The sequence below is a fragment of the Phoenix dactylifera genome, chromosome 2 (genome assembly GCF_009389715.1).
Source record: "Phoenix dactylifera cultivar Barhee BC4 chromosome 2, palm_55x_up_171113_PBpolish2nd_filt_p, whole genome shotgun sequence".
Classification (NCBI taxonomy): domain Eukaryota; kingdom Viridiplantae; phylum Streptophyta; class Magnoliopsida; order Arecales; family Arecaceae; genus Phoenix; species Phoenix dactylifera.
In genome coordinates this window covers 9,920,064-9,931,634 of record NC_052393.1, presented here as the reverse complement: position 1 = coordinate 9,931,634, position 11,571 = coordinate 9,920,064, and the positions used below count along the sequence as shown (strand labels likewise).

The following is an 11,571-nucleotide window of genomic DNA, read 5'->3' as shown; positions in this document are numbered from 1 at the left end:
TATATATATATATATATATATATATATATATAGGCCTACATAATTAAACATCCAATATGAGATTATTTGTTGAATGAATTTAGATGAGACAAAGGCTCAAAATGAAGAAAAAGAAAAAGATTCGAAGAGGCAGAGAGAAGAAAAAATACTGCATGCACAGATTTATATGATTCGGATATAGGCCTACATCCACGAACAAGAATAAAGCAAAGATTCTACTAAGATAAAAGAGTATAAGAATAGAAGCCGCCTGTCCTCAAATCTGAACCATAATACGCCTCTTCCATCATACTTTCTCAAAACAAGGTAAGAGTATGTACATATTAAAAACGGATTGAGTTCCGTACTGCCGGGGCTCCATCTTTGCACCCTCGGAAGAGGCCAATGGTAGGCTTTAGGCTTGGACTTATCGGTCCAAGCTCCCTGCTTCACCATAGATCTTGCAAAAAATTTCCAAACAACGTTTTTTCCTTTTTTCTTCAAATTTAGCGGACCGAATGATGGAGCTTGGCAAATTAAGAAATTCAAAATACACATAATATTACTAAATAAGAGATTTAAATATTTGAACTTTTTAAAAAATAAAGCAATATAATTTTCTAACAAGATTTACTCCTCTTATTTAACAAAGCAAACCTATCTAACATATGATATGTTCTACCCCTTGAAATAGACTTCGTTGGTAGGATATTTTCATTTTTTTAAGATAATATGACAGGCTTTTTTTTAACATATGAATTAGGGTAATAAATTCTAAAATGACGGTGACTGGAAATTTCATCCTTCCAAAGTTTGAAATCGAGCAAGCGAATTTCTCAACGGATAAACTGAGCAAGCGGCAGCCGATTTCTCGCTCATAGCAACCGCAACAAACGTGCCAAGTGGACACATGCACGGGGCTAGTTTCTGTCTCCGGTGACACACCCGACAGCCTTCCTCATCCACGAGGCCGGAGAGCCAAGCGGGGACCCCGCCTATTCCCCAAGAAGATATACGAGAATCAGATTAGATAAATCCTTCTAATATTAACACAAAACGTTTGTTTTGTTTCGTTTTATTTAACCCGGCCTTTTCCTTGCTTTCTTTGGTGCACTTCCTCGATTCCGCTTTTCCCGTGCTAGCGAAAAAGTCGCGAACCCACTCTCCCATCCTCTCCTCTCCTCTCCTCTCTTTTCTTGTTCCCTCGTTCTCTCTCGCTCTCTCCGGCAAATCCCCAACCGGCCCCCCGGCAATGATCTCCGACGGACTCCGGTGAGACAGCGCCGGAGGGCATCCGTCGTGGGAGAGGGGGGAGCTGGTGCTGTGAGGCGGCCGAGATCCGGAGTATGGGAGGGGGGGAGAGAGGGCGGACGAGGAGATCCGATCTCTGCTAGCCCAGGGATTGGGTCTTGTACTTCTTTCACGCTCTCATCCCTCTGTTCTTGTTCGCGAGATTGGATCCGAGAAATGGAGGACGGGAGGCGGACGCGTTTAGGGTTCTTGTGGAGGTTGGTGGCGGTGGCGTGGGTGGCGATCCTGGCTGCGCCGGTGGAGGCAGCGGAAGGGAGGCGTGGTCCGCCGCGGCACGCGTACGTGGCGATGATGTACATGGGGACGCCGCGGGACTACGAGTTCTATGTGGCGACGCGGGTGATGATGAGATCGCTAGCGAAGCTCGGCGTCGCCGCCGATCGCGTTGTCATTGCTTCCGCCGACGTTCCGATCCGATGGGTCCAAACCATGTACGCCTTCTCATTCTCAACCCCCCTCCACGTTTTAATCTCTCCACCGTTTTTTTCCCCTGATATTTGCAACCCGGTTCCTGCTCTCTGTTCCGAGTATTTTTAGGAGCGGATTTAGGTTTTTCCCCCTTTTTTTTGGGACATTTTTTTGGTGCATATTTTTTCCCCTTTTTTTCAAACAAAGAAAAATAACAAAGTAGACACCATGGAGATGGGGGCGATTTTTCGAAATATATTAAGAAAGGGGTTTTGAGTGATTGTTTGGGGTTATTGGACTGTGTGATCCAACGGCTAAAAGGAGTGCGGCAGGAGGGGATGGCCGGGGCTCGGTGGCCACCGACTGATTTGTCCTTTTCTTGTTCGTTTTTTTTATTTTACAAATTATCCTTTTTTCTAATTTTAGTAATGAAAGATTTTTGCCTGCAATCATGGTAGACGATGGCGATTATTTTCCTTTGTCGAATTACCCGATTGTAGGAGTTTATTTATTGCTTCTCCCACGTCCCCTGCTTCTGTTTTCGTTTTTCAATTTTATTAGAGAATCGATCTTCGCTTTCGAGTTCAAAGATTTTGACTTCCTGTTTTCTTGAAAGCTGAATATAAGAAGACGTGTTCTTGGAGGAAAAAAAAAATGTTTCGGATGTACCCCTATTTTTTCCAGAATAACATAATTACCAAATCGTACCCTATTTATCGGGGGCCGCTTCTCCGCTGCTACCCTATGTTTGCGAATTGTGCCCCTATTTTTTCCCAAAATAACATAATTACCAAATCGTGCTCCTTGCATTGGAGGAGAGGGGCGGTGGCGGTGGCGGTGGGCCTCCCCGCACCTACCCGACCGTCCGCGGCCTATTGCCCCACCGACTGTTTCCTGAACCCAGTCTCCTAGCTGTTTTGCTTTCGGATTTCCAGGAAAGGATAGGGCGATGGATCGATCGTTATTGCTATTGGACTGGTTGTCAATTTAAAGGAGTTGACTGGTAGATTGATAGAAAAATCTTTTGGATATGAGAAAGAAATTGGAGGATTTGAATGATCCTTATTCAATTGAGTTGAGATGGTTGCAGTTAACTGTAAAAAGGCAATTTTAGTTTCCTTTCTAATCTCAGTTGGTGCGGTTGTTAGAAAATAGTTGTTGACTTTATATGTTCATATCTTTTCATGTATTATTTGTCGAGGTTTATGGCATTTCACCTCTTTGAGGGATCTGTGTATCTAATTGAAGGAATCAGCTAGAAAAAAAGTTAATTATTTTCTTTTGTCTAGTTAAATTAAATGTGGAAGGAGCTATTAAAATTAGTATTATATGGAATACAAACCTTGAGGTTCCAGGGGATGTAAAGAGGCGGACCTGTGTGTCTAATTTTATATTGATCTTGGCTGGGACTGTTCAAAATCTTGGATATGCTTTGCCCAGACCCAGTCCATTGACATCCATAGAGGGAAAGCAAAATCTCGTCTTCTCCATGCAAACTTGATATATTTTGGCAGTTATAGTCTTTATATAACAAAGAGAGAGATTTTCAGCATCGTGTTATGCTTTTGCTCCATTCGTGATGATCTATTTATTAATTACTAGGAAATTTTAGCTTTTTGGTGTGTTAAGACTTAAGACTAGAGGTTCATGAGACTCACAACACTTGAATTTTTATTTTGACAATTCAACTGCCCTCTTAGTGGTCAGGCATCTGATGTCTTGCCAACTCGTGTTAACAGGAAAGAGGAGGATGGGGTGAAGGTGGTTACAGTGGAGAACTTGAAGAATCCATATGAGAAGCAGGGCAATTTCAATTCCAGATTTAAACTGACACTTAATAAGTTGTATGCATGGAGCTTGGTAGCATATGACAGAGTTGTCATGCTTGACTCTGATAACATCTTCCTCCAGAGAACTGATGAGCTATTCCAGTGTGGGCAGTTTTGTGCTGTCTTCATTAACCCCTGCATCTTCCACACTGGCCTCTTTGTCCTTCAGGTATAACCTCTAATTCTAATTTGCTCCAAGAAAATTTAATTTAACAAGTGTCAAAGTTTCTTTTCCCTTTAGGAATGTGGGTCTCATGAACTTGTTGGTTTATCAGATTTTTCGGAATAATCAGATTACTTGTTTTTTGGATTTGTTGGAGTACTATTGATTCGTGTATAATTGCAAGCCTTGCTAGCCTTCGTATACTTGGGTTTCCTGCTCCAGCTATGGGATGTTCCTACCACTCTTCTTGCATGCCTTTTGGCGCTTTAAGGCTTTGTATTATACAGCAAAAAAACTCATTTTATTTTTATTTTACCAAGACCAATTTAAAGTGATTGATCATGTGATAATTGCTTGTTGTTCATATAGAATCTGTACAATCAGGTTTTGAATTAGTCGAAGTAAAAATTCCATCCAATTGCAAAATTTTACTTTGAAGGTGAAGCATGATCCAAGCTTTATAGCATGACAACTTTGGAAGCATGCTTGTAGCACTGACCACAGCCTCCATCCATGGAGGGTGCTGAGTCTGCTGACCATGGGGAGCATGGCAAAGATGAGGGTAGGGGGTGATAGTTGGACAATGAGGTGGATAGTGGTGGTGGGTAGGGTGCTGTTGTCTATAACTCGAAGAATACAGACTTTTGGAGCCATTTGTAAGTTCTCATAGTTATAATGTTTAACATGTTAAAAGTCAATAATGGAATCCTACCAAAAAAAGTCAATAACATGATAGCTTATTTAGCTAGTTCTTGGAGGCATAGCCAAGCACTTGGTCATAAGCCAACTTTGTGCGTGATTTATGCTTTTACTATTATTATATGATTTTGTCATAGACAAAGTAATATTAGGATAAATCTTTAAGGATAGGTTTTGTATTTGGTGATGTAGTTTATGCTAGGTTATCTTACTAGATGACTTATCGAGTAGCTTTAAAATTCCTTCCATTGATTTTAAACAGGGGCTATGCAACTAGTGTTACCTAGATACCTGGCATGAGTGCCAAGGGTCTAGGTGTCCTTAAATGTTGGAGATAGCAGCCTCCAAAATCTAGGCACAAGGACAGAATAACATAGATACATGCATACACACTGAAAATGGGAAGAAGAGATACATGTGCTATCTAATAGTCAAATTAATAGAAATCATGAGTTTTTTCAGGTTCACACTAACAGTGCTTAAGAAGTGTTTAATTACATAAGCTGACAATTAAGTGTGATAGCTTCATATTTAAAAAATAAAGATACTTGCTTAGAAACCAAGAGACCTCTCCATGACACTCCAAAAAAAAAGTTTCAAGTGCCAGCACTTTCTGCTGACATCGTCTAACACTTTGAAATGGAATGACCAATCATGTCATGTTCTGTTTTTCCATGTCCAAGTGTCTGACAACTCTTCTATAAACTTTAAAAGTGGAATATGGAGGTAACACAGGCTGCAACCATGGATTTGTTTTTATTTGTGTTACAATTGACTGAACAATAACATGAACTTACAAATTTGTTTCCTATACCTCTGCTTCTGTTCCTTTGTTGGCTCAGGGTTACCTTTTTTTGTTGGCTTGTGGTTACATTAGGTAGTGCTACAGTTTTGATCAATTGTTTCTTTAATTGCTTTTATGTCAAATATTGCATGGAGAAAGTGTTTTGTATCTAATCCATACGGCCAAATGCGAGCTTGCCATGAAGATATATCTTTTAGCTGTCTACTCTACAAATGCAAACCGCCCAATAAAATCTACATTAAGTTGCCACATTGCAGATTTACTCATATTGACATTTGAATATTCAGAAGAGCCAATGACTTACGTGGCTCTGCTGTCAATGATCCTGCAACTGTCAGTGATTTACTTGGCTGTGATTTCAAAATCCAGAAGAACTAAGAACCAATTATACCCTGTAGGGACTTAATGCAACTAACTACTTTCTGAAAAACTTTCCAAGAAAGCATTGCATTAAGAGGGGAATGCATAGAATTACAGCAATATGAACTCAATGTGTGTTAGTGCATGAAGAAGTCCAATTCATCTTTCAAAAGTAGGATCAAGACTGAAGGCTGTACATAGGCTTTTAAATTGCAGCAAGTGCCAAAATATCTGGGCTTTCTGCTGATCTATACTTAAGTATATATGAGAAGATCTACATGACATTAGGAACGTGTTCCCAGCTCATAAGAATGCATTCAACCTTGTATCCATCTGGATTTTGTCTATGTAACCCTTTTCATTCTGTTCTTTCCACCATCCATTTAAAGATCCTCTTATGGGTGAATATTTGCATTCAAATTTTATGGGACTTGGTAGTGACCATTGTGAACTCCTTATCAGTAGACACATGATTGTCCAATAAATCATAATGGTACAACATTTTAACCTTAGGATTAATATGTATGGGTTGCATAACCAAAGGTAGCTTTGCACAGACAAGGGGTGTTGTCAACATATTGTCATCCTTATTGCAGAAGTAGATTGGAATGAGTCCACGTGCTGTTATGTTTTGTTCTAATTCATACAATTTTCAATCACTTTCAAGAGTGCTGGGTTTTGTGGTCATGATTTAAGTTATTTGTGCAATAGACTTCCCCCCACCCCACCCCACCACCACCGACCACCACAAAGAAAAACACTCGGCCTTACCTGTATAGGCACCGATCACTCAGTATAGTTTGGTACTTAAGAATCCTGATTAAGACTGATATTCTAGGAAGTCTATCTTTTTAGGATTTTAGGATTAATCATGCCCTAAAGGTCAGGTTTAAGGTACAATTAGTAATCTCTGAAACTAGTATTAGAAGTATTTAATACATTAATCATAAGTGAATATAGTAATCTTGTCATCAAGAAATAAACTTCTCTACCAAATGAGATGAGAGAAATGATGGAGACCCATATGACCTACTGTAGGGACAGTTAATTGGTCAGTTTTTTCACCCCACTATATGTACCTACCAGCTTAATAGCTCTAATTTAAATTGGTCCTTTCTATGGGAGTATTATCATCAAGTTCAAGGTGGGCTTCTAAATGTTGAATCATTCCAACTTCGGCAGTTTGGCAGAATGTGTACAGGGAAGGCATAATTACTAATTAACCTTGTTTTTTTTTTCCTTTTCTTGGGCCTTGGGGGGTGTCCAAATTTACATTGAATGGTTTTGACTGGTAAAGCTAGTATCAATATTCTGGATGTCAAACTCCTATGCTATCACACATCTTTATTTGGTGATGAGTTGTTGGATCAGATTAACAGCAGAAACTAAAATATCTAGAAATCCTTTCTGGGACTAGTCTTGAAGGCAACTAGTTTTGCTTATGTAAGATCAAGCATTTCTTAAATTCAAGAACATTTTAGTTCATAGCATCTAAAGAATGAATGCCTTTAATTCAAGAAAAAAAATAGCTGATGTTCATGCCCCCCCCCCCTTTGCTTCTCTCTCTCTCTATAGTTTTCCAGATGACTTCCAAAACTTAACTGCTATGCATTCTTTCTCTAAGCTTTTAAGGAACTGTGACATTAGAAAGAGGGTGAACTATGAAATCTTTCAATTGTAATTCCCTGCTTCTTTCTTTTCATTTTGCAGCCCTCAATGGATGTCTTCAAGGACATGCTTCATGAGCTAGTAATTGGGCGTGAGAACCCAGATGGTGCAGATCAAGGCTTTCTTGCCAGTTACTTTCCAGATTTGCTTGATCAGCCAATGTTCCATCCACCAGTGAATGGTACTAAGCTTGACGGCACCTATCGACTTCCTTTGGGATACCAGATGGATGCTTCTTACTACTGTAAGTCTGATAGCAGCTTCTTAGTTCCTCTCTAGTCCACCATGTTTTCCTGTAAATGTCCACTAAATACGCATCGAAAGCTCCTTTGTGATTTATTACTCTTACATCTATTACTAAATACTGAGGATTTCTTTAGTCATGCCTTTCTATAGTTAAATTTTGTGCCTGTTTTTATAACCTGATAATACTATTTGTTGCAGACCTGAGTCTTCGATGGCGCATACCCTGTGGACCAAATAGTGTAATCACATTCCCTAGTGCACCATGGTTGAAACCTTGGTACTGGTGGTCCTGGCCTGTCCTACCATTGGGCTTATCATGGCATGAGCAACGTCGAAATACCATAGGGTAAGCTAAAACAAGCATCTGCTAACTTGTAGGCTACACCCATTCACCTAGGAAGATTGCATCAAAACCAAGCATCTTCATCTTTAATATTTTAATCTAATTGTTGAAATGCGAATGGACTTGGCATTGATCAGATTGTTGACTTCCCTCTTAAAGAAACTTGGCATGCTTGATTAGGTGTAGCTCTAGCAAATTGTTTTTATTCCAAGATTTGGTGTGAGAAATTTTTTCTGTGAACAGGTATGGATCAGAGGTGCCTGTGATACTGATCCAGTCGGTAATGTATATCGGGATCATGGCACTCACTCGGCTGGCACGTCCTAGCTTGTCCAAGCTATGTTATAACCGGCGTCCTGAGAAGAGTTTTGCCTTTGTGCACAGCATGCTCAAGGTAGCAGCAACATGGTCCATATTAGCTGCATACACTGTTCCTTTTTTTCTCATTCCCCGAACGGTGCACCCACTTGTGGGCTGGTCCCTCTATATGCTTGGTGCTTCCGCTCTTGCTTCAGTTGTGATCAATGCCTTCCTGCTGCCGGCACTCCCAGTGCTTACACCCTGGTTGGGTATACTAGGTGCACTTTTTGTGATGGCATCCCCTTGGTATTCTAATGGTGTTGTGAGGGCTTTGGCTGTGTTTGCCTATGCCTTCTGCTGCGCTCCATTCGTGTGGACATCATTGATGAAGGTGATGGCCTCGGTACAAGTCTTGCTCGAGAGGGAGGCCTTCTTTCCAAGGTTGGTAGAATCCACACAGCCGCCCGAGTTCAACAAGCTATATTGACAAACGTTGCCATGGAGGTGATTAGATTGGCAATCTCATACATTCTGATAATTTTGGCTACTTGTCTCAGCTGTGTGATACTATGAGCAGTTATTGTTTGTTTCAATACCATACAGAACAAGACTTCTATGGCAAGAATTGGAGATTGTGGTATCCTTCCTTCAGGAGGAAAGGAGGGAAATTGGAATGGGTTATTCTGGCTTCTAGTAAAATAGAGAATTTGTTATAATTCATTTATTTTCCTCCTCATGATGTGGAAAAAATTCTTGCATGGATATTAAAGTATTAGGTTTTTGCAAAGTCCTTTGATCTAAGTTTTAATCTAACTGCACTTGTACCAAAAAAAATTAGGAGCTCATTACAGCGACTATTTAGGTGTTAAATTAAGGCTTTCATTCTATAACGTTTTGGATGTGTAAGATTAATCCTCCTCACTCGCCTGACTAGGGTCATCACAAATCGACACCAGATTGCACAGAATATGCTAAGAAAATATGCAAGACAATAATCTATTCAATGTAATGCATATGCTTCTCAAAATAATCTACGTAGATATCAAACTATGATTTTTTTGGGTGGAACTCTCCTCACCATCCGACCGTTGTAAGCCTTGTTTGAATGTATTTTCTTCTGGGAAAAGTTGCATGTGGATAAATGTAGACATCACAGAAATTTCCCTCTCCATCTTTGTTTACCTCCGCTCCCTGCGTTCTAAAGACGTTCTCTCTTTTATCTTTGGGTTCTGGCCTTCTGGGTCAGCAGTATTCCTTGCCCATGATGGAACTCAACACATGCCATCATTCTCTGTCGACCCTCACCATTCACGCTTTATTCTGATCTTTCTATGATGCAACTTGAATATTTTTGTCTTCCGTTTTCTTTCTAGTACTTGCATGCATCGCCAGCTTGTAACCATGGTAATTGTTGTTTTTTCCATCTTTTCTGAAAGAGAAGAAAAAGAAAATAGAGGTCTTTTACGTTTTTAATGTCCTGATGGTTAGAAATTTTGTCTTCTGTTCCAGGTCATGTACTAATAGTTGTTTTACGCTCCCCAGGGAGAGTGGGGAAGGCTGTGATTCTTGATCTTTGTTGGAAGGGCATTAAGAAAGCTGAAGGAATTTTTGTAGGGACCACAAACCATGTCACACACACTCTCTCTCTCTCTTCCTCCATCAAGTAGGTCCGATCTTAATTTTGATCTTATCCAATTTTATATTGGAGTCATTATTTTGGACTCGAGTCCAAATTGAAATATTTGAGTTCAGGTTGGAATTGGATCTGCAGTTCGAATGAAACATCCAGCTATTTTTTTTATAGCTAAAATATAATACTTTATAATTAATATAAAAATATTAACAAATTAAAAATAAAACTAAATGGAGCCAATTTAAATTTAAATTTTTATTAAAAAAATTTAATTTCATTCAGGTAATTTACCATTCTTAAATTTATTGATTATGATTTTCAAAATATATATTTATACTATAAATAAAAATTATTAAAATAAACAATGAAATATGAAGATTTAGATATAATTAAATGAAAATAGATAAGAGAGGATGCAATTGTTAGATGAAAGAGGGATTGGTTTAATTAAGAGTTCAATCTATAATTTGGAAAAGATATTTAAAGTGAAAAAGAAGGAGGTTTAAATTATTCCAAGTTTTGGATCAAACTGGATTATGTTCGAGACAGGTCTAGTCTTTTTTTCGTTGACCTAAATTAGACTCGGATGATGTATCGTCTGGTTGGATAGTACCATGTTGAAAAAAAAATCAAGAGTCAAACTAGAGTTGTAAATTAGATCAAGTCCAATTTCTGAAACCGACTCAATCCATGAGTCTTCAAATACAAAATAGCTCGGATCTTTGGATTTTGGGTCTGCCTAGCCCATTAGCAGCTAACTTGCTATTCTTCCTCTGCTTATCCTATTGATTTTCGGTTGCGGATGTAAAGAACTTTCCACTTTTTCTCATTTTCTCTTTACTCAAAGATAAACATTCTATTGCCGTATCGGCAAAAATGAAATCTTAGTTCGTAACTTGGTGAGACGCCATGATAATCTTTTTGCCACCCATACGTCTGCTCCTATCATCGTTTTTAGGACTAGTTTGGTTTGCAGAAAGAATTTTACCTCATTGAAATGTGTTTTCTGAGAAAGCTGATGCCAGAATATATGATAACTGAGAAAATAATTTTTGCATGTTTGCTTGATTATAAGAAAGTGACATGAGATGCACACTTTCGAGAATGACTTATGTTTAGTTCATGATCTATTTTTCCTAAAAAATTGTATAAATACCTATTATGCCCTTAAAATTAGATACATTTTTCTCACTTATAATATTTTGGAACACCAACATCAACCGTATCAATAGAAGGAGAATGTTGAAACATGGATGTCTCTACTGGAGCTTTATTGCCTAATTTGGCTTACAAACTAAGAATGCTTAAATTAGAAGCCACATCACTATCAGTGCTTTCATAGCCATTTCTTCTCATAACATCATGATAATTATTCTTAGAATAATCATTCACAATAAAACATTCTAAGTTTGAAGTAGAGTTAGTCATGCAAGATGGTTGCACATATTTCAAAGTATTTAAAAAGACTAAATTTGTTCCATTTTAATATGAAGGCTTAAGGATATTTTTAGAAAAATAAAATTATCATAATTTTCATCATGTGGAAAAGTAGCTTTTCCACATTTTTTTTTTAATAAAATATCGGATAATTATTTCCATATTTTTAAATTTTTTTATCATATATTTTTTACTAAAATTTCACAGACCAAACGAATCTTGAGGTTGAAAAAGTTAAAAAGTATTAACACTATTTCTCCATATAATCGAAGAAAAGGGAAGAAGCCAACAAAATATAACTCACTTTAAAATTTAAAATTTAAATTTCACCTCTCTTTTTTAAATTTAAAATCTCCTTTCTTTCTCTCCATATAATGGAAGAGAAGAAGC

General features: G+C 38.3%; 1 protein-coding gene across 2 annotated transcripts; it reads left to right on the top strand.

Moving 5' to 3' along the window:
- The first annotated feature begins 1,074 nt into the window (after positions 1-1,074).
- LOC103705123 (putative glucuronosyltransferase PGSIP8) lies at positions 1,075-8,898 on the top strand. Of its 2 annotated transcripts, none has more exons than XM_008788739.4 (5): positions 1,075-1,721; positions 3,438-3,696; positions 7,265-7,466; positions 7,667-7,814; positions 8,055-8,898. In XM_008788739.4, exons 1-5 carry the CDS (start codon positions 1,447-1,449, stop codon positions 8,596-8,598), a joined length of 1,428 nt encoding a protein of 475 aa, XP_008786961.1. In that variant the 5' UTR covers positions 1,075-1,446; the 3' UTR covers positions 8,599-8,898. The 2 variants fall into 2 exon arrangements, with proteins under 2 accessions (XP_008786961.1, XP_038976628.1); XM_039120700.1 differs by lacking the exon at positions 1,075-1,721 and adding an exon at positions 2,527-2,802.
- Positions 8,899-11,571: the final 2,673 nt, after the last annotated feature.

Excerpts from the sequence above, each read along its gene's own strand:
- LOC103705123 (XM_008788739.4), top strand. The coding sequence starts at position 1,447 with ATGGAGGACGGGAGGCGGACGCGTTTAGGGTTCTTGTGGAGGTTGGTG. Across the intron at positions 1,722-3,437 it reads ATCCGATGGGTCCAAACCAT|GAAAGAGGAGGATGGGGTGA; the intron begins GTACGCCTTCTC and ends TCGTGTTAACAG. Across the intron at positions 3,697-7,264 it reads CTGGCCTCTTTGTCCTTCAG|CCCTCAATGGATGTCTTCAA; the intron begins GTATAACCTCTA and ends TTCATTTTGCAG.